At 29.9% G+C, this 23,824-nt stretch overlaps 1 protein-coding gene across 1 annotated transcript in view; it reads right to left on the bottom strand.

Annotated features, from left to right (window-relative positions):
• The window catches only part of LOC100197582 (uncharacterized), a 73,324-nt gene extending 62,875 nt beyond the window's left edge, over nucleotides 1–10,449 (bottom strand). Inside the window, exons 1-4 of the mRNA XM_065811856.1 lie at nucleotides 10,344–10,449; nucleotides 2,232–2,308; nucleotides 2,109–2,160; nucleotides 501–857 (exon numbers count right to left, since the gene is read on the bottom strand). Of these exons, the coding sequence (XP_065667928.1) occupies nucleotides 501–857; nucleotides 2,109–2,160; nucleotides 2,232–2,308; nucleotides 10,344–10,374 (517 nt within the window). The 5' untranslated portion in view covers nucleotides 10,375–10,449. The remainder of the gene's footprint in view (nucleotides 1–500; nucleotides 858–2,108; nucleotides 2,161–2,231; nucleotides 2,309–10,343) is intronic.
• Nucleotides 10,450–23,824: the final 13,375 nt, after the last annotated feature.

Below are 23,824 nucleotides of genomic sequence, written 5' to 3'. Positions count from 1 at the left end.
CAGAATGCAATAATTGCTTCGATTATGTTTCTAAAAATAAGAAATACCACATTAAACTATTATTTTTACGATTTGGGTAGGGTGTATACTTACTTTCTGCCGCAATAGTATATATAAATACATATATAAATATAAAAATATATATATATATATATATATATATATATATATATATATATATATATATATATATACATTATACATATATACATTATACATATATACATTATACATATATACCAGTTTTTGATAACACTTGTTCTATAAAATCTCTTACATGAATAAAGAGATTTTTTTTTATAAACTTTTGAAACAAATTTTTTTATTTTTCGATTCAACCCTGTAATAAATAAATTTATTTTCAAATTAAGAAACTAAAAAATCTGAAATACCATACAAAAAAATTTAATTAAACTTTAAAAAAAAATTTAATTAAATGAATATTTTTCTCATTAATAATTTAATAGCATAAATTATAACATACAATTAAGTAAGCTTACATTTTTGGAGTGCTGTTAGATATACTTCCACATAAAAAAAAACATCTACCAATTTAATTTTCATACTTTTAGCTTTTATTGGTGTAAATTTATAATCAAAATAATATTTTTTATTTAACATATCCTTTCTTTGAGGAGATAGATTGCGACCTGCATCCTGTTGAATCTTCTGATCATGGCTAAATAAGGTTATTTCAAACAAGGTATCATTTTCTGAAATAACAATCAAGGTATCTATGCAATACTCATCATCAAAAGTTAACATCCACACATTGCTATTGATTGAACTGTACCAATTGTAAACACTGCCTATTCCTTCTTTTTTCATATTGGAATATCCTGTGAAGGGATATAAACCTAAAAAAAAATTTCATAAATGTAAATAAATAAATACAAAAATGTTTTACAAACAATCTGTAAGTAACCAAATTTAAAATGAAAAAAAAAAAGTTCAGTTTTTTTTTTTTGTTGTTGAATAGGAAATTGAGGTACATTGTATAATATTTTTTTCATAAATAATGACTAATACACAATAAAATTAAAGTATCTATGTAAACGTTTAACTCGATGTAGCAAATTTTTAAGGTTATCTAATGTCTCATAAAAAAATATATATATATTGTGAGATATTGTATAAAAGATGCAATCCTTGAACTTTTGTAATTACAAAAGTCCAAGAATTGCATCTTTTATGCATCACACTATATACTTTTTTTTATTATTAAAATAAACTCAAAATATCAAATTGATCATTGAAACTAGGAAATACTAAAATTAAATGGTAATAACATTTAACCATCTTTGTGGCTTATATTCATTATTTATATCTTTAATAATCTCATCAGTTTTGAAGTTAAAAGCAAATTAAAATTCCATTGTTCAAAGACAATTTTATTTTTAATTTTTGTGTTATTTATAGAAGTAAAATTGTGATAGCTTCAAGTGCCTGGTAAAGGCTTTGCAGTAGTGTATCTTTGCTTTACTTTATTTTGACCTCCTAGTAAAAATTTATGATTTGATTTTGGTAAAAATGAAACACTGCAGATGCTGTAAAAATTTATTTATTATTTTTATTATTTTTTTTTGTCAATTCACCTCCTCAAGGCCGAGAAGGCCACTACAGACGAGAAGGCTACTTATTTGTGGTACAACCCTCTCTCAACTCTATAATTCCAAAACACGAACCTTGACGAACAAGGAGAAATGAGAAACAGTTTTTCTGTATTTAACTGTAAAAAAATTAACTTCAATTGCACCAGCAATAGATGTTAGTTTTTTTACAGTCCCATCAATACTATCACACTTTGGGATTAAATGTGCTTAATAAATAAATAGCACTTTAAAAAAGTCAAATAAAAAATGGAGTATTAATATCTGTGAAACCAAAAAGAATTAGACACTAAAATTATAAGCTTTCTTATACAAATGTGAGTTTACATACGAAACTCATTAAAATCTGAAATTTAATGTCAAAAAACTTATGTAACAAAAATATATTATAATCTATGACAAATAAAGATATTACAGATTATCAAATTTTAACACATTAAAAATTTTTAACATTAACACATTTTAAACTAAAGTAATACACATTAAATTTGCTCTTACTTGATTCAAACTGTGCTGCTTGACATTCATTTTGATTCAATACAATCAACACCTTAAAAAGAAAATTTAAATTTTAACACTAAACTTTTTGCAAAAAAAAGACAAAAAGAATAATGCACTTACAACTATAGCTATTTTACAGAACTTCAGTGAACTCTGTTGTTTGTTGAATAAATTAAACTTTCGTTTTTCTGTATTTTCTTTTCATAAAAAAAAATATATATATTATTTTTATTATTATTTGTAGTAGTAGTAGTAGTAGTAGTAAAAGTAGTTGTTGTTGTTGTTGTTGTTGTCGTTGTTGTTATTGTTATTGTTGTTGTTGTATTCATAGTGCAATTGTAGTAATCTTAGTTTAATTTATGGTCAGAGTCTTAATAGCAGTCTTAATTATAGAAAGTCATAGTCTTAGTCACAGTAGCAGAGTTTAGAATCCAGGAAAGTTATTGATGTAAAAAATATTTTAAATCCAGAACGGATTTAAAATAATTTTATATCAAAACTTTTCACTCGGTTTAAGTTCATATTGTATTTTGATCGTTTTAGTTTATGAAATACTTTTCGCTGTTTTATGTTTTTTTGTTATTATTATTATTTTGTTGTTAAAATACACGTGCGTTTCATAAACAATTGTCCGACAACATTTTTGATGCGGCAAATTCAGACTGACGGAAAACTCTTTTTACAAAGACCAACCCCAATAATGTTGACAAAATAAGTGCCGTTTGAATTTGAGTTATTTATTTATGAACTAATTTTTATGTTTTTATAGTCACTTATTAATGTCAAACAAGTTTTGAAAGTAGGTTTTAAACTTATTTAAAATTTATTCTGCAAAAATATGTTGCGGAATATATGTAAAAATATGTTGCGGAATAAACAAATCAATTTCTGCAGCAATTATTGTGCATCAAAATTGTACAATTGTTGTACAACGAGCTTGCAACTATTGGAAACCAAACTTTAACTGTCAAAACTCTGGCTCTCTAAATTTTCAATTTTTGCAAAATTGAGGAGGTTACAAACTTTACATGGTCAAAATTAAGACTCTAAAAGATTAACAAACATTTCAGAAATATATTGATAAAAAAAAAATTTATTTGAAAGTAGTATTAAAAATAGAGGCCTAAGTTTTTTAGAGATAAAACTTTACTTATAGAGGTTACATGCACAAGTTTTTTTAGTTTTTTATTTTCAAGTTTTCTAAAGTCTGATGAAACCTGATGTTTGTACGCTCTATCAACTTAAGTCTTTTTTAAAAAAAGTCTTGGGTTTGTAAAACTCATGCCTTTTATTTTGATTTTCAATAAACTCAGATATAATGATTGGAGTAGAACTTTAAGTATAATTGAAATTTGTTTGGTTTCTCATGCTCTTTTAGAAAAAAATAAAGATATTTGTAATGCATGTTATTATTACTGAACTAAATGTTTTAAAAGACGAATGCATGATGAAAAATTGTTTGAAAATGTTGATATTGGGTTTAAAGGTGGAGAAGTAATAGCCAAGCCCAGAGTTACTATAGTTCTTTTTGGCCAAAAATCCGGGGCCCTGCATATAATAAGGAAAATAGTCTTAAGTTTATATTCTTTTTTTTTTTTTTTTAAACATCTTCGCTTGCAACAAGGCTGCAAGCAGCCACTAATTAAAGTTGAAAGTTACTGAAAGAGAAAAGATGAAGATAGTAGAGCAAGATAACGATTGACGGACAACTTAAAAGATTGCAAATTATATGAATCAGGAAAACAAGATGAAGGAAGCGAATTCCAAAGAGCCGATGTTCGAAGAAAAAAACTAGACGAATAAGCGTTTTTGGAGCACTTAAGAACAGCAACAGAAAAAGGATGAGACTTAATTGAATAACGAGTAACACGAGAATGAATTTTAGTAGATGGCAAAAGAGACGCTAGCTCTTTAGAGCAGTGCCCATTATAGTATTTGTAGAAAAGAGAAAGAGAAGCAACATTACCACGATGTGATAATAGTTAGAGGTTGGCTGCAAGAGCAGGTCCAACTATGTTTACAATGCGTTTTTGCACCTTGTCTAAAAGAGAAAGGGCATCGTTAGAAAATCCGCCCCAGATATGGCAACAGTATTCCATACAAGGCCGGATTTGAGATTTATAGATATAGAGATTAGAATCCGAAATAAGAAAGTGACGAGCTCAATAAACGAGATGCAACCTTAGCAGATGCTAATTTTGCAACTGATTTGATTTATGGTTTCCAGGAAAGATTGGAAGTAAGAGTTAATCCTAGAAGATGAAGAGTAGATGACTCATCGAGTACATCACCATTCATAAATATAGGAAGATCTAAACTATTGCGATAACGATTGGCTGAAAAAAATTGAGTTTTGTCTGTATTGAAGTTCACCAGCCACTGTGATCCCATGCTGTAGCAGAAGTGAGAACCTTTTCAAGCTCAAATTCCCCCTCCAAGCAATCAGAGAGTGTTGGTTTCTTATCACGACAAGAATAAATGGTAGTATCATCAGCAAACAATGCCACCTTAGATGTGAGAATATCTGGAAGATCGTTAATGTAAATTAAAAAGAGTATAGGGCCAAGGATAGAACCTTGAGAAACCCCTGAAGTTACAGAATAAGAAGAAGAGTGCTGTCCATCGAGGAAAACTTTTATGCTACGATTGGAAAAGAAGGATTCAATAATCTTAAAGATGTTGCCAGATACACCATAAGAAGAAAGCTTATGGAAAACTGCATGCCAAACTTTATCAAAAGCTTTTGAAATGTCAAGAGCGATGGCCTTAACCTCTCCACCTTTATCTAATGCACGGTAAAACTTATCAGTTATTACTGTTAGCAAATCAGCTGTAGAACGAGAAGATCGAAATCCATATTGATGGTCAGAAAGTAAGTTATTAGATTAGATGAGAGATTAAGTGTTTGTTAATTAAAGATTCAAAAACTTTGCTTATGATATGAAGAAGACGGTAGTTAGACGAATCAGATCGCTCTCCAGAATTTTTGAAGATAGGGATAACGGATGCCACTTTCCAGCAGGCTGGAAAACAAGACTCTGATAAGCGCTTGTTAAATAGTTTTGAGAGTATAGACGACAGCTTCGGAGAACACTTCTGGAAGACAATAACAAATAAGTTGTCCGGGCCACAAGCTGTAAAAGAATCTAAGCAGGAAATCACTTTAGATACAGAAGCTGGAGCGATACGAATGTCAAGCAATGGATCAACCTGTTTGTTGGCAATATTAGGTAGAACGCAACTAGTGGAATCAAGAGATGATATAGATGAAAAGTTTTTAGCAAACAATTTAGCTTTGTCTTTAGGTGAGGTGACAAAGTCTGAACCATACAAGAGAGGCGGAATTAAAGATTTGACTTTATTATTGCTACTATTAAAGATTCTTCAGAAGTCACGAGAGCCAAATTTTTGAGATTAGATCCGAGATTTCATGACCTGAGAATAGCGGGCTTTGGCGTTAGACAAAACCTTTTTACAATGGTTTCTTGCAATAATAAACAGACGTCTGTTTTAGGGAGAATTGTTTTGTTGATAAATATGGAAGTAACGGTTTCGATTGGCAATCGCAGCAGAACAGAGTGAGGAAAACTATGGAGGAGAAGGAGGCTTGACCAGGAATTGTCGGGAGGGAACAAAAGATTTCATGCCAGCCTGAATCCACGAAGTTATGTAAGATGCGCATTTGTCGACAGGAAGACAAAAGATTTCTACCCAAGGGCCATCACGAAGAAAATCAAGGAAAGAATTCCAGTCAGCTTTATTGCAGTTGTAAGAGGTACGATAATAGGGGGATTCAGGTGATGAAGAAGAATGAGATATTAGTTTTAGAGAGATCAAACTGTGATCAGAAGCACCTAAGTTTTTAGCAAACAATTCAGCTTTGTCTTTAGGTGAGGTGAATGAGAATAGCGGGCTTTGGCGTTAGACAAATCCTTTTTACAATGGTTTCTAGCAATAATAAACAGACGTCTGTTTTCTGGAGAATTGTTTTGCTGATAAATATGGAAGTAACGGTTTGGATACCTTGCAAAAGACATTCTTAATCTTAAGGGTGAATGTGGAGAAACTGAGCACTGACTAGGATCAGAAACAAGACATAAGTCGAGTAGAGAAGGTAAATGATTCGGGTTGTCAGGAAAGCGAGTTGGAAGGTTGACTATTTGAGTTAGAGATTGTGAAAGGCAAAAGTTGTGGGCTTTAAAGCCTGCAGAATCACTGACACTAGAGCCAAACCATTCAAAGTGGTGAGCATTAAAGTCACCGACAACAACTATATTAGCTGATGGATAAAGAGAGAGGGCTTGGTCAATATGATCAGAAATAACATTCGTATTCAAACTTACTGTTAAGTCTAAACAAATATGGACTTTTAGTACCTAACTATATATGTAGCTAAACACTGATAGTTGAATTTGAATTATCCAAAGTTTGAGAAGAGTTGGTGTTAATTGTGTGCATAAGAAAATAACTACCCAAATAAAGGAAAAGAGATCACCTGTTGAGAGATTTGTAAAATTCATGGCAAATAAAAGACATACAGCGCAAGTTATGTTTGAAAACTTTTTGTAAAATTTCATACAAAATTGATATTAAAAATCGTTGTGGAAAGCCAGACGACAATGCATCAGAAATGAATGGAAGGTACTGTGGTGTGCAAGTAAAAATTAAAAAAAGAATTGTTTAGAATAATCCCGCAGTTTGGATACCTTGCAAAAGACATTCTTAATCCTGCACAAATATGGTGGAAGCGGCTGCAGCTTAGAGTTATTTGAGAATATAACATAGTTATAAGAGTAGGATATCCTTATATAGATATGATTTTCTTCTTTTTAAAAAAAGGTAGAAAACTATACCTTTAAGTAAGAAATTTGCAAATCATTACTTTTAATATAATTTTCTACCTTAAAAGGTAGAAAATTGTTCCTCACTAAAGGTATATCACATTTCTTACTAAGGTAAAATTTCTACCCTTTTTTAATCGAGTCTATGTTTATTTCACCAGTTACACACGCCGCTATGAGATTTTGTGCAAAGATTTGAAAGATAAAGTTAGCAACTCAGGCGTGGATTCAGCTTTTTTTGATGTTTAAGATAGCTAACTTCCTAACATAAAACAAATTCCAAAAATTTATATATTTATATTTTTGTCAAATTAGAATGGTTTGAAAAAAATTGCAATGATTGGGGTCTGGGAACGAAAAAGCCCTAAAATTTTTGTCACAACTGCCCCAATCAAGAGAGAAACAAGTTCGTAAAAATTTTTTTGTACTATTCTTAAATAAATTTATATTCATCGATAAATTCTAAATTTCATACAACAATCTCTTCGCGTTCAAAAATTATGGCCTTATAAAATTTGTAACCCCCTCAAATTGAGGGGGTTCAAACTTTGTGTAGCCATAATTATAGAACAATAAGAGATTATTGTATGAAATTTAGAATTTATTCATGAATATAAATTTATTTAAGAATAGTTCAAAAAATATTTTACGAACTTGTAGCTCTCTTGTTTGGGGCAGTTGTGGCCAAAATTTTAGGGCTTTTTTGTCCCCAGACTCCAATCGTTGCAATTATTTGTGATGCATCCTTATTTTATATAAGTATAAACATATAAATTTTTGGAGTTTCTTCCATGTTAGGAAGTTAGCTATCTTAAACATCAAAAAAAGCTAAATCCGCGCCTGAGCTGCTATCTTTATCTTTCAAAACTTTGCACAAAATCTCATAGCGGCGTGTGTAACTAGTGAAATAAACATAGACTCTAAAAAAAATCTCAAACATGAAAAAAGTTGGATCCGCGTCTGCAACTATGCATTTCTACCTAAAGAGTCTGTTTAGCTCATGCAAATGGCTATTCACAAGTTGGAGATGTGCAACACAAACCTGTTAATAACATATGAAGTACATTACAATACAGTTGGAATATATACAATATTCTAGCATGACATCTTAGAAAAAGCAGATAAAACTGTAATAAGAGACTTTAAAATCCAAAAATAGACTTGAATAAAATGGTGATCTGCATCCAATCACTAAAGAAACTTGTCGTGTTAAAGCATTTTTAAAAGTGTTTTGACCTTTTTTCTTTTTGTTGGTAAAACTCAGTTCTGAGAGCGTCAAGTCAGACGGAATTTCGCAAGATTGCTGCAACTTAAAAGAAGACGTTGATTCATTCTTCTTTAGAATTTAGTAAGTGTAATATAAAGAGTTTTGAAGGTTATTTTCTTGGTTGAAGAACAAATGGAAAAATTCATGTATTCACTGATACACCAGAAATATATGCAGGATGAGTTCCCTAATGTTGAGATCGCACTCCATATTTACCCTATGTTGTTTTATTGCACTAGAAATAATTTTATGATTTATTTATAATACAATAAAAGTAACATTATTCAAGTCTTACAAACTGAAACTATTCTCCAAGAAAGTGAAAACTATTTCTAAAGGCACGCTAAGTGTCATTAATTTATTTAATTTTATAGAAAATAAATTTATGACTTTAATCAAATCACTATGTCAAATATTATCAATTATCCTCAAGGCAAAAGACCTCATACTAAGTTTTAGCAAGGGCCTCTACGAAAGCAAATCTGGCCCAGGTAATAATAGTCTTTCCATCTTTAAACCAAATTTTATTTTCAAGTGATTTTTCACCATGCAACTTCACTCTTTGATTATATATCTGAATGGTTGAAAACCACATTAGTCATAGATGTGTTTATTAAATCCAATAAGAAATTCGTGATAACAAACTTTGGCTTAGCTGCTACTTAAGTTTAAAATTATTGTAGAGGGTAAGTAATCGTAACAAAATATAACATTATTGATTGCAAACTTAAAAAACTACCTAAAAAAGTTTTTTCGAAACGCATTTATAAAGTCTTAAAAAGATTTAATAAAAAGTACAAATTATTGTGAAAGCAAAAGTTTATTCTCCAGATTTTTTAATTTTTTTTGGAAATACTAAAATAAACTAAAATTACATCCATGTGAGTATTTTTTAGAATAAAATTTAATAAACAATTGATTTGACTTAAGTTTTTATTGAAAATTATGTATACATTTTTGCAGATTTTTAGTTACTTAAAACTTTATTATCAAAACAGTAAACAAACAGTTTCAGGGTTTTTAGAGTTTTTTCGAAAGCTAAAAGGTCTAGAAGTTTTTTGAACTTTTTATAAAAACCTATAAAACTTTTTTAAATTTGTTAAAATTTTTTTCAAAAGTTTGTTAAAATAGTCATTTTATAAATACCTATAAAACCTTCTTAAATTTGTTAAAATTTTTTTCAAAAGTTTGTTAAATAGTCATTTTATAAATACCTATAAAACCTTCTTAAATTTGTTAAAATTTTTTTCAAAAGTTTGTTGAAATAGTCATTTTATAAACACCTATAAAACCTTCTATACTTTATTCTACTAGTAATTTCATGTGTATGTGAATATGTAAACAACTTGTTTAATGAGTTATACGAGAAGTAATAAAAACCCCTAAGTTGAAAATTTGAATTTCTTGTGAAAAAAATGTGACAAAGTTGAAACCATTGGTTTATCCATAGGGTTAAAAAGTTTTTTTCAAAAAAATTTGTATTGTAATTTCAAAATTTCAATAAAAATGTTAAAAATGGACTTAAAATCTAACAAAAAATTAAACTGTCATATTTTTAAACAAATAGTCTGTTGTGAGTTTTTATTTCTCAAAAAACTAACAAATTTTGACTGAAATAATTTTTTTTTCCAAATACATTCCAAATAAAATTTCCAATAAAATAAATAAAAGAAAAATTCCAATTACATTCCAAATAAAATTTGGTACTATAACAAGCGAAAGAGAGAGAATTGTTTTAAGGTTTTAAATTTCTAAACAATCAAAATAAAGGGAGAAATTTGTTCCGCATATGTCACGATAGAATTACTTATGTAATTAATGTGCTTAGGTACTTAGTTAAGTCTGCGAGTTTAACAAACATTAAAGAGACAACTTTCTTTCTCATAAGAAAAAAAAATTTTACATTAAAACTTTTATTTTCTTAAAATTGAATTAACCAGACGTGGATCCTAATAAGCTTTTGGATGGTCTTAAAAAAAATAAAAACTTATTAAAGAAAAAAATTAATATGCCCGTTTTTTTTATAGAAGTTTACAGTTTTATCATAAGAAGTTAACTTAACATTAATCATTAACTCAAAACAATGATTTTCAAGACTATTTATATATAACTCAAAACACTTACTAGCTTTGCAAAAACAAAAGCTGCATTCCATGTCATGTATTCTTATATATTTTTTCTAACAGAATAAAGTGCAAAACATGCTTAACTATGAAAATCATTTATAATTAAAATAAGCCAACTTTCAATCCAAAGAGAGATCATTGGAAACCAATAAACATGCTTAAATATATATAAGATCTTTTCAAAGTTTTTAAATGATTTACAATTTCAAAAAAAAAATAATAATAAAATTTAATCAATCAAAAAAAAGTTTTTACTTATTCGTATTCACTAATAACATTTTATATTACTTTTTATTAACAGCAAAAAAAATATTACTGGTGTTATTGAAGCTCGTCGAAATTTTTCTCTTGATTGGCGTTGAAAAGTAATTTCAAATTTAGTAAATCTTAATGAAAAGTTTTATACTTTAAAAAAAAAAATTTTAAGAATATTAAGGATTCTCAATCGATCCCCACCCACCCTTTCCCCACACTCCTCCAAAAAAAAATCTTTTAAAATTCTCAAGAGTTTATTTGATTAACTTTTATAAATTCGTAGCATTGAATTAAAATGTTACAACATATAAATATGAAGCATAATACAAGTTAAATACATAATGCAACACTATGGTTACAACCTGTTACAAAGTGTCGCATAATCGTAGCATCTACGCTGTAGCAACTACGCAAAACGTTAGCGATAGAAGCAGCAATATAAAAGTTCATTAAAAATTTTGAAATTTGGAAAAACTACATTAAGATTTTTTTTAATATGATTTATAATAGACAAAATAATGTTCCTAAACAACTAAAGTCATTTGTTTAAACAACAAAAGTCATTTGTTTAATTATCAACTTTAAATAAAATAAAAATAACCAGAGATGCGAAGTCCCATCGATTTTTTAGGGACTTCTGACTCCAGGGTCAAAAAATAAGGACTCCATGGACTTTTTTAGCCAATTAACCAGAGTTTTTAGCAATGAAATAGTCCCTGAATTGCTAGAGTAGGCTGTATAAAGTTTCAATTACGCTGCAAAAAACTATAATTTATTTTTGGTTTCATATTTTTGCTCAAAAAATAACTATATCTTTTAGTCTGAAGGTATATCTACTAATATACTTTATATTATAAACAAACTTGTACAAACTATATATACCAAACTTGTTAACTTCAGATGCGCTTGCCTGATAAGCGAAAAATTTCCAGCTGGATTACCGCGCTCAACTTGTTTTTCCGCCCATCGGCCTTCTCTTATTTTATACCCTTGCCAAAAATATATATAATTAGTTAAATAACCCACAAAAAATAGTTATTCAAATCGTTATTATAATAACTTGTGAACTAAACGTGTATTTAAACCAAAATGTCGTAATTCGTTTTTATTTAGTTTCAATGATAAATTGTAGCGACTCAAAAAATATTACGAATTTTGTTCTGACGACGTGCTCATGACTTCGTTTGCTTCTTATCAGTAAAACTATAACTGCTAATTTAAACAATATCATTGGGAAATTGCGTTAGAAAAATACTTATACTTTGGCCTCAACGCAGGCGTCGAACTTCAGACCTTTTGGTTCTGAGCGTGAACTTTAATCGCTGTGTGGGGGTTGCTGAAGGTTTAAGTGTGTTAATATTTGTTCCTAAGCTAATTTGTATTCATCGAAAGATAAAAATAAGTACATTTTGCGGAATGATAACTTTATTAAGCAGCCCATTTTTCAAATAGATCTTTTTAAATTTTGTATTGATTATTGCGGACCATTCTTATGGAATAAAATAGTTTTGAAAAATTTTACTGAGGGTTTTATTCATCAAGGTAACTACTCTCTTTTAAACGAAAGCTTAAAGAACACATTTTTAAAATTGAAGATTTAGCAATATACTTCTGATATTTTTAAGTGATCTTCCTTTTCACCCTCTATTTTACCATGAATTTTTAGAAATTGATAGGTATCATTAACAGCTGTAATCTACATATATAACAGATATAACGCATCTTGTATTTACAAATGAATATTTTAAGTTTCTTACTTCGTTAACTTATTTTTTACCTTGTAAATATCTTATAAATTTTAACTCGAACATTTTATACCGGTACTCGACGAAAAGACCGTATGGTCTTCTTCGAGTGCCCGTTTTTTTTTATTTTTTTAATAATGATCATTATATATATATATTTTTATTATTATATATTTGTATTTTAAATATTGTAACGAAATGCTTATTTAAAATGTAATAAAAAGAACAACAACAAAAATAAGAAGTGAACTGAGAGAAAATTTCAAACTGCGCGTTTATGATTCAAAACAATGCGGTAAAAATATTTTATGATTCAAAACAATGCGGTAAAAAAAATGCTGTGAACACGTTTACAATTTACATTTATTAGTGCTGAATTTAATCGATTTGAGGTCTATACATGCAGATATGCAAGTTTAAATAAATTTATTTAATCATTCAATAATTGAATTTATTGAAACAATTTTTAATAAATACTTTAACCTTATTGTCAATGGATAACTTATTTTCTATAGAATATGCTCTATTAATATCAATAAACAGTATATCATTTCTTGTTTTATAACTTATAATAACTTATTTTCTAAAGGATATGCTCTATCAAGATCAATGAACAGTAGGTACAGCTATTCACGAAAGATTAAACGATTGCAGAGTTTTTATCAAGTATGTTTGGTTTTTGTTTAATAAAAAAAAACTGTAAAATGATATCGAATTAATTTTTTTTTATTTGTTAAAGAAAAAGTTTTAAAATGAATGTAAACATAAAAAAGGCTTTAAAATGAATATAAACATATTATAAAAATTTTAATATTTAGTTAGAAAAAAACAAATTACAAAAAATCATATAAGAAAAATAAGAAGCACAAAAGTTTAAATAAATTGCAACATTTGAACAAAAAATGAAAGAAAAAAGCTCCTTTGTTTTTATAGCAAAGATAAACTCGTTTATGCATTGATTCAACTAATTTCATAAACATCACGCGAGGTACCTTCAGCCAGTACTCATTCAAAAGTTGCTTCAAATGCTGAGTTGATTGAATTTCATGGTATGTCAGTTGATTGTCGATCCAAGACCAAATATTTTCAACTGGGTTGAGATCTGGTGATCTAGGGCACCTGGGCATCACATCGAACTTTTTTTTCAAAAAAAATTGTTTGATTGAGTGAGCTGTGTGAGCTGAAGCCCCGTCTTGATGAAAAATGAATTGCTTGTTTCTGCCATACAAGTGTCTGATTGATGGAACTAAACACAGTTCCAATGAGTTCTTGTAGGTGTATTGATTAATTCGGCTTTCGTACAGCTCACAGAAGCTTATACCTTTGAGAGAAAAACATCCCCAGAACCTCCACTGTCTTGTCAACGATGTTTCAAAAACCTGTCTGAATATTTCTCAGTCGCAAATCTTTTGACATAAATTCTTCCCTTGCGGTTTACGACTTGAAAACTAGCTTCATCACTCCAAAAAACTTTTGCCCACTGTTCTACAGAGCAGTCCAGCCTTTCTTTGGACCACACTCCTCGTTTACGTTTATCCGTGATTGAAAGAATAGGTTTTCTAGCAACTATGTACGTTCCATTACCTTTGTCCAACAATGTTCGTCTCACGAGCTTACGTCTCTGCTAACTTTTGGATTATTTTTTGACTCGTTGAAGATTTGTGCTTCTGAATATACCACTTTTGTCACGGAGTTTGGATGGTCTCCCAATACGCGGCATGTCGAAGACGTCCTTGGTAAGTTCCCAGGTTTCGATGGTTTTTTGAACGCAATAATCAGAAACGTGAAGTATTTTGCCTATTTGAACGTTTGTGTGATTTTTTGTCCTCGCCATACCAATAACTTGCTACTTGATCTAACTAGAAACTGATTTTCGACCCATTTGCACGCAATTGAAATTAATTTGAATTTTACAATATTTCAAGTTGATTTTTAATGAATTAAAAGCTGCCTGATGATATTGTGATGAATTTTATGATTGTAAACTATTCATTTTAACTTTATTTAAAAATAAAATTTTCCCACCGGATTTTTCAATTAATTAGCAAATAATTGATCCTAAATAAAGTCGTTTAAACTTTTGTGACACCTCTTAATTTGTATTACCTACCTTTAAATGAAGTTTCTGAGTAAACAGTGATGAGGCGAAACTTTCATTTTTTTGTTTTATTAACAAATAACCTTTTTACCAAATTGGAAAAAAAATTATTTTGATATCTATTTCCGTTAGAATGTTTAAACGATTACAATATTTTAGGATGTAATCTTCGGTTTTTCTTGAATAAAAATTCAAGAAAAACCGAAGATTACATCCTAAAATATTGTAATCGTTTAAACATTCGTAAATAGCTGTAGTAACTATATCATTTTTATGGAATTTGACTTTGAAAGTGGATTATTAATGCTATAAAGAATTACTCAAGGTTTGAGAGAAGTAAAAGATTTAAAACGTTTAGAATATTTAGTTATTAATTATTAAATACTATTTTTTACTCCTATGAAAGGAAAGATCAAAATGTTGAAGGTGTCAAAAATTTTTAATTTTTGTAAACTGACTGTCTCGAAACATTTTATCAGCGTGTTCGTTTTATTATAATGGGTAATAGAAAGTAAAAAATCTTGTAATAAAAACTAATACATAAAACTCAGACTTGTCATCCGATCAATGTGATCAAGGCAAAATAATCTACTTTGCTTTTTTTAACTTTATCAAATTTAAAAAACTACTTACTACTTTACCTAATCGCAAATAAAAAAAAACTGTCTTTGGGATACCAGTCTCGGATAAAAGCTGAAGGTCTTCTTGTGTTCATACTGTGCCATAGAGCGCGAATCCATACCATACTCGAGACACCCATGAAACGCATATCTATAATATATGTTTATCACCCTAATAATACCGACCAAATGGTAATTAATTATAAAAAGACCAAATGGTAACTAATTATAAAACGAATAATTCTGCTCCATCAGTGACACTATTTATACATCACATTTACGCTCGACACTAACAACTTTTTAGTAGCACAACAATTAATGACTCTTACTTTCCTCGACTGTTTATTGTTCTTGTTTATTTTTACTACATTTTAATTAGAATGATTTTTAATATTTTCTACTTAGATAATCTTTGTTTTCCGCTGGACATCTGTCCTTGTGTACTTTTATCTCACTCTGCTACACTCTTTCTAACTTATTATTCATCTCTGCTTGGTGCAGCTTCACTAAAATGCATTGCATTTAAAAAAATAATGAAAAATAAAAAATAACAGTCCCCAAAAAGTTTCGCTTGCGGAGTACCACACATTAAAAATTAACATAGCAGTGAGTTTTATTTAACGTAAAAAAAATCATGCTTATAAAACTACGTTATTTATATTTAGAAAAATGTGAACACCATTCACGGTATTATATGAGAATATGACGGACGCGTTTCAGCGAGCATGGAATGATTTAAAACAACGAAAGAAATTAAATCACTCAGTCGGCAGCTAATTTAATAAAAGCAGGTTTTTGGGAAAATTAAAACAGCATTGACTACTATCCACAAGGGATGAAATAAAAGATGATTGGATTCCAGAAAGTTTAGGACTAAGTCAAGAGTTCAAAAAGAAAGTAATGAGAAATGTATTGTAAAAGTTGAAAATACCTCCAATATGCATTCAGTGAATGTAGGTGTATGCATTTCAGTGAATGTAGGTGATCTATACGATTCTAGGTGATTAAATGACAAATCGCTTAAACTGGAAACTTCGGAATTTCATACATTGAGTTTACAAAATTTAAACAGACACCGCTGTCGCAACCATTAGATCAAGAGTTGAAACAGTTTAGTTCTGAGAATGTGTTAACCCATTTTGTTATGGACAATGTTGATATGTGCACAGTAGATGGTTATAGAAAATTTGATGGGTATCATTGCATTTACCTTATCAAGGAGAGATTACTCACAAGTTTAAACTTCGAATCTATCAGCAGATAGCATCTGGGAAACCGCAAGATTGTTTTCAACAAAAGGAATGCCAAAACCAAGCTGGTTAGAATGTATACAAAACATATCTATCCACAAAATCCACAATTACGATGTTACCAATTATTGATCTCAAACCTTCAGATTGATGTGTATTTGGTCTACTTTTTTATTCTTTATCAATCAATCAGAGGTATTAAATGTGGAAACACCTTCGATTATATTCAAGGGCACATTCTCGTTGAAAATTTGGTTACTCATTCAGCTTTTGAAAGATTAGATTCAATTATTGCCTTATTGAAAACTGTATTAGCTTCCAAGTCGTGAACGGCAAAGTTATGGCTTTAATACACGAAATACAATGATATTAAGCGTTATTTTATCCGTGTTTCACGTGCAGAGGATTGAAATTTTCATTTAATCACGATGAACGAACTTCTTAAACTTTTACAGGAAATATTCACTATGCAAAATCTGCAATTTTACCTACTGCATATGCTTGATCTTTCTCACACTCAACCTTTGATGAGTCAAAAGTTGAGTACTGATACTTTTTATGTAGTTCAAAGATCATAGTACTTTTGGGTTGAGTTGTGGCCTGATCTTCTAATTGAAATGTATTTGCATGCACTAATTAATGCCTATTCCTTTGGCTTCAAAAAGTTTGTAGTCGGTTATGCTCAAATAAGTATTGATAAAATTATAATTTGTATTGAGTATTTGTCAAGTTTTAAAGTAAAAGACTAATATCTCGATAGAAATATTTATTCATTTTTGTTTATAATCTTTATTTCATCATGTATTAAAAAGTCAAGGCGGACTGACTAGAAGTAAAGGGTTTACTTTATTAGTGTTTACTAACTGTGTACTTATTTTATTAGTGTGTACTAACCACAATCTATGCATTCTTGGGCTGGCATTTACAATGTTTTCTCTAAATTGACCGGCAGCAATCGCAACAGGAACAATCAACATGAAGTAATTGGAAAAATTTGGATTCAAAAAGTCTATAAAGACTTAGATAAAATTTGTCAGTTTATGCATCAAATAACTCATTTAATTCAAAAAGGTCAGAGCTTAAGTCTCTACCGGCTGGTTTGATTGCCGATGATTCAATGATGATTCGAAGTTAAAAGAGTTGAGTTCAAATTACAATTAAAGTCGGATGATGTAGTTGTTGTATAAGCCTCAATAAAAAAAAGAGATCAAGTGAAACCTTTGTCCAGTCTGAAGAATGTTGTTCGTATCAACAATTAAAAAATCAGCATTGATCATGTTTTTTTTTAATTCACGAAATTGATAGTGATTGCAAAACGAGTTATTTCGACTACGAACTGACCCTAGTTCCAACAACATTTTTTTTAGACAATAACATCCGAATGTCAAAAAAACATCTCTTGTCGAAACATTGTTAAAATATTGTTTACTTTTATTTTTAGGTTAGCTGAAAAGATGCAACATTCACTAATCTGTTTAAAACGTTCGTGAAAACAAACATAGCAAAAACTATAATTGTTTTTGATTGCTATAAAAACAGTCCTTCAACACAAGATCATAAACATTAGTGGCAGTCAATGAAGTTAGCTAGTTGTCCTGATATTGAAGTACGACCACACATAAGGGTGTCATTAAACCGAAACACCTTCACTTCAAACTAACAAGAGTGAGTTTATTAATTAGAAAATAGTTTGACGGCTGCATTGTTATGTAAATGATAATGCTGACACAACGATAGATAAAGCAGCTTTGGATCAATGCAAAAACAGAGATTCAGAAATAGTGGTTGCCAATGATACAAATGTCATCAACATATCGAAGTATTTTTAGAAAAAGGAGATGTGTCAGGTTATCATACGCTCAAATTATGGTAAAATTGGTAAAAGTTTGCGAAAACAATTGGATAAAGAAAATGCAACAAGTAGCTTGAAAGGTTCATCTATACAATTCTTGCTTCTAGTTCCTACATTTGCTGAATGTGATACAAATTAGTAATATGTGAAAAAGTTAAACTTCAACATTGTTTCTTCTGCAGAAATCAAGAGACACTATGCGAGATGTGTATGCAATGAGAAGTCAGGTATACAAGTATCAAGTAGTTTATAATACGGTACAACAAATAAGCAAATGACACACTTTCAAAAATGATATACAATACAAATATACAAATGGCTGCATCTACCTCAAGAATTGTACACTCGAAGCTACTTCCTACCATAAGAGCAATATAGTACATCAGTTTACGAGTGTACCGACAAATTTTGCATTAAAAAGAGTTGATGAATTGTAGCTTGAGTCCGTTGGAATGGGGTTCGAAGATGGTTAGTGGAAAAACAACACCTTTTATAACCAACCTGGTTATAAGTTTTTTTCTTATGGGCTTTTATAATCTGTACTTAGAATGAATATATAAAATTGTAATTTAAAACATAAGCATAATCAAAATTTTTAATTGTCAACTAAATTTAATGCAAGGTTGGAATTTGATGAAATAAGTTTATAAGAAATAAGAACATAGCACCAAAGAAAGTTCTTCACGTTATTTACTTCACTGTTCATTGTATCGTGACAATTAAGATGGAAATATTTACGGGACTTATTAAATTCGCTAATTGTTAATAACATGTTACTGCCTATTAAAAGTCACATTTAGGCATTATTGGCTAAAAACCCACCATTTCTATCCAGAGCAAACCCCCAGCATAAAAAGTTTGCTAAGTAAAAGGTTCTTATAAGCAATAAATTAACAACAAAATAAAAATTATTTATTGTAACATTTGATAAGCTACGATAAAAACTAGGCTGCGTAAGACACAAAAAAAATGTTTAACGTCACAGAAAAAAGAAAATTCTTTTCACTGTGACATTTAACATGAAGGAGTCTGGTAAGAGTGAGTCCGGAGACAAAATAAAGAAAGAGGTACTTTTAAAACGAATTGTAATTTTTTTGAAAAATTGTTGTTTGCAAATAAATTAGTTAAGAACGTTAAGTTTAAGTTTTAGCTACTTTTACTTTGGTTTACGCTTACGTAAACCAAACTAAAGGTTGCGCTTCATATCAATCAGCTTACATTTGTGAAGAGCTTAACCAGTTACTTGGCGATTCAATTTAAAAAGAGCACTTAACAAGTTTGAAATAAAATTTTTTTGTATTGTCAAATTTCTTTTAACGGTTAATAATATTCTTACAAATATTATTAATCGTTGATTTAATCACTAACGTCTCCACGCACATTACGCAGTTATATAACTTTTTTTCTGCTTCAACGCATCGCTTGGAAGTCTTTAAATACAAACCGGAAACAGGTGTAAAGGTTCCAAAAAGTCTCTCAAAAACTAGATAGTCTGCACGCGCAGATGCTTGTTATAATTTTATAACGAACTATTCTTATTACTAGGTATGATCAGTTTTTAAGTTTCATGTAGTCAGTAGTGTTTATATATTTGTAGATATGAAGTATGCGTTTAAACTTCAAGGAAGTCATAAAAGAGCAGAATTATGAAAAAAATGCATTGGCCAAACACAATAGTAGGTGTTAATTGACTACTAAATTGAATGGATTGGCTGGAGACGGCTGTCATGGTAGTCATCTGAAGTACAACTATGAGATAGGTCAACAAAGTGAACAAAATGAAATTGATTTGACAGTGGTGAATGAATTGTATAAGTCTTTGTTTATTTTCGTTTAAGAGCTTATATCAAGTTTTAATAAATTTGAAAAAGAGGCTGTTGTATTGGTGGGCACCAACAAGCACTCTGCTGACCAAAAACCAATAAAAAAAAGGCGCAACCGCCAACAAAAAGCAATGAAAGCAATGACATAGTTATGCTATACTTTTCTCTCGTTTTGGACTCCTCATCCGTCTTTCAGATATAGATTCTGTTGCAATCACATTGCACTCCTTAGAACTTTCATAAATCTACCTAAACAATGCAATCATTTATTTTTCAAAAGAATATCTGCGTTTTAATAGCTTCGCTCTCATTTAAATTAAATTTGGTACAAATGAAATCAAAAAACCAAAAATCTGAATTTAATTCTGGTTATTTGATCAAAGAATTTAAATTTCAAACTTGAATTCACATTCCCTCATGTTAAGGTTGTTTTAAGGATTTTTCTTTCTGCTGCTGTTACAAATTATTCTGGAAAACTGTGTTTTTCAACTTTGAAAAAGGGTGTAAAATTGCTACAGATCTAAAAGAGGACAAACGACTGTAAGATCTAGCCGTTCTTCAAATCGAAAATATTCTTCTTAAAGAATTCAACGTGCAAGGTGTGAAAACCCATATGGTGGAATAACCATACTGTAAATGAAGTGAACTTCAACTACAGTTAAAATTAATGTGCGAGTTGTTGCCGTGCGGAATAGATGAAAGCCTGTGTTTTGCAATAATTCTCTCTCAAAAATTTTTTTTGTTAAGTTAACCCAAAACGTACTGTGTTTTAGATTGTTTTTGTATTTTTTGTTGTTATACCTAGATAAAATGAGTTCAAGTAGAAGAAGTAAATCACCCTGATTTGTTTTGCTACATATACGGAGAATATATGTTAAAAGAAAACATAAAACAGTCAGTGAATTTGTATCTTGGATACTTTGGTGTTAAACTTGGTGATCAAGATAAAACCTGGACATCAAATCAGGTCTGTAAAACTTGTACAGAGTTTGTGACAGAGTTTACCACAGTGGACTATTGGGAAAAGAAAAAGTATGAAATTCGGCGTCCAAAGTAAATCATTAAAGTAAATATTAATGGAATCAATTAATACAACCTTAGCTAGTGAACTTATCTTAATTTAGTCTCTGCAAGACCACCGGTTCTTCACCCAGAGGAAGTGCCATTCCAAACGTTTCTCCAGCTACAAGAGCTCTGTGAGAATGAAAATTGTCCTTCTGATCACCCTTCTGATATTAATGAAAGTGAGAGTGGTTATGAGGGGGCATCATCAAATCAACAACGTTTCAACCAAGATTAGTTGAATGACCTCACTAAAGATCTCAACCAGTCATAAAGAGCTTCTACTTGCTTCCAGGTTAAAGGATAAAAATTTACTCAAACAAGGAATGAAAATTACTTTTTACCATACACGAGAAAAAGATCAGCAACTCTTCTTTTTTCAAGAAGAGGATCTTGTGTTTTGTCAAGAAATTGGAAAACTCCTTAAAAAATTGGTCTTCCTAAATATTTTGAAGATAATTGGCGTCTATTTATGGGTAGCTCAAAGCGAAGTTTGAAATGTATTTTTTTGCATAATGGAAACAAATTTGGTTCAATACCAATTGCTCACTCAACGAAAATGAAAGAAGAATATAACACTGTTGCTTTGGTCTTTGAAAAGCTAAAGTATCAGGAGCGTTAATGCGTGATTTGTGTGAACCTAAAAATCGCAAACTTTCTCAAAGACAGCAAAGTGGCTACACCATATATCCTTGCTTCGTGTGTCTCTGGGATAGCAGAGACAAAACACACCACTGGATTAAAGAAGAATGGCCCAAGAGAGAAAGCATGGATGTTTGGAAAAAAGTGTCATTAGCGACGTCTTAGTTGAACGGGAAAAATCATTTTTCCTCCACTGCATATCAAGCTGGGCCTTTTGAAGCAATTCCTAAGACAATAATAAAAGCGGATCGAATTTTGGATATATAAAGGAGAACTTCATTTGTTGCAGTTGTCAAAAATTTTCTGGGCCAGCGCAAAGCTGAACCGGTAAACGATATATTTAGCAGTTTCATATCTCTTGGCTGTAATATGAATATTAAGGTGCATTATTTACACAGCCATTTTAACCGTTTTCCTGAAAATTTAGGCATGTAATGCACACGATGGCAGACTACTGCTTAAGTTTGTCACAGAAAGGAATTGATCCATGGATTTCACTGAAAATAATGTATAAATGTTTCACTAAAATGTTATATCTTATAATTTGAGTTAATAGGTAAACTCTAACGATATATTTGGATTCAGAGCATCAATTGCAGCATTCAAATCAGCTGCAAATACCCCGGCACCAAAACAGCTGTTGACAAGTCTAATTTATACTATTTGCCATATTTTTTCCGTGAAAATTTTTTCAGTCCGCGAGAAGTTTTTTATACCCTTTATAAGATTTGTATGCTATTAATAATATACCAGTTTTAAATTTATGTATAATTAACATAGTCTTACTATCAACTTCGGCTATATCGACTATAAGTCGACTAGTCGTTAGTCGACTTTAAAAAATTGTATAGTCGATTTATTCGACTATAGACTTCTTTCTAATCGGCTAAAAGTTGATTTAGCCAAATAAAAATTTGAAAATCCATTTTATCTTTTCATTCCATTTAACTTTTTATTCTTTAATTTTTATTTGTTCATTTAATAACAATAGTATGTACTATTATAGCTATTATCTAGTTTTTTGTTTATTCTGTGATAAGATCGTAAGGACTTCTATGAACACCTTAATAACTACAGAAGAAGAAAAATTAATACCTAACTATACTTTCGTTTATACTATATTTCATTAATTACTTATTTTTTTCTTTTGTTTACTCGATGCTTTTGATTTTCATAAATACTTTTATACAGGGACGCTCCAAGATGGCTTAAGGCCCTCGGGCAAAATTAAGTTGTAAAGCTCCAATCTAAATGTTATCTATACAATCACATTGTAAATATCGATGGGTTAATTCTGAAACATTGTATATCCATATTAGACAGTTTTGAGAAAAACGATTTTAAAAGCTTAAACTTGTATACAAATTCAAATATTTAAAAACACATTATTATTTTTTTTTTTTTTTTAATTAAGGTTTTACAATAAATTGTGTAGGCATAAACTGCCTGTCAACCTAATTATATAATACTTGACAATTACAGAGTTTGTATAACTAATAGAAAATAAAATGTGGATTAGTCATAGAGAAGCCATTCATTTTTTAGATGATTGTCTAGAAGCAGTTTAAACGTTTTTAAAGATAACGCTGATACAATGTGATTAGGAAGAGAGTTCCATTTATTTATTATTCTTAGAGAAAAAAAATTCATACGTAAATTTAATCGTGAAGATTGTTTTTTTAGTTTATATATATGACCACGAGTAATAAATTTACTATCTATTTCAAAAAGACTTCTGTCACTATTGTTGTTTTTGCACCATTTGTAGACGTTTATTAGGTCTGCACGAAGTAGCCTGTATTTTACAGTTGTCATATTTAATGCCAACAATCTTTGTTCATACGGTAGATCCTGTAATCCATTGATTCGTTTCGAAGCTCTTCTTAACACATTTTCTAGTTGCCGTTTGTCTTTGAGAAGTCCAGGGTTACAGATTGATCCACAGTATTCTAGGTGAGGGCGGACTAGTGCTGAAAATAGTTTTTTGAAGGATAATAAGTCTGGATATGATGTAAATGTTCTTTTTATTATTCCTATTATTTGTGTGGCTTTGTTGACTTGAATAGTTGTGTGTTTGGAAAATAATAAGTTCGAATCTATGTGAACACCTAAATCTCGTTCGCAATTTGTGG

This window comes from Hydra vulgaris, chromosome 12 (assembly GCF_038396675.1).
Source record: "Hydra vulgaris chromosome 12, alternate assembly HydraT2T_AEP".
Classification (NCBI taxonomy): Eukaryota; Metazoa; Cnidaria; class Hydrozoa; order Anthoathecata; family Hydridae; genus Hydra; species Hydra vulgaris.
The sequence above is the reverse complement of the archived record's forward strand: the minus strand, read 5'-3'. Positions and strand labels throughout refer to the sequence as shown.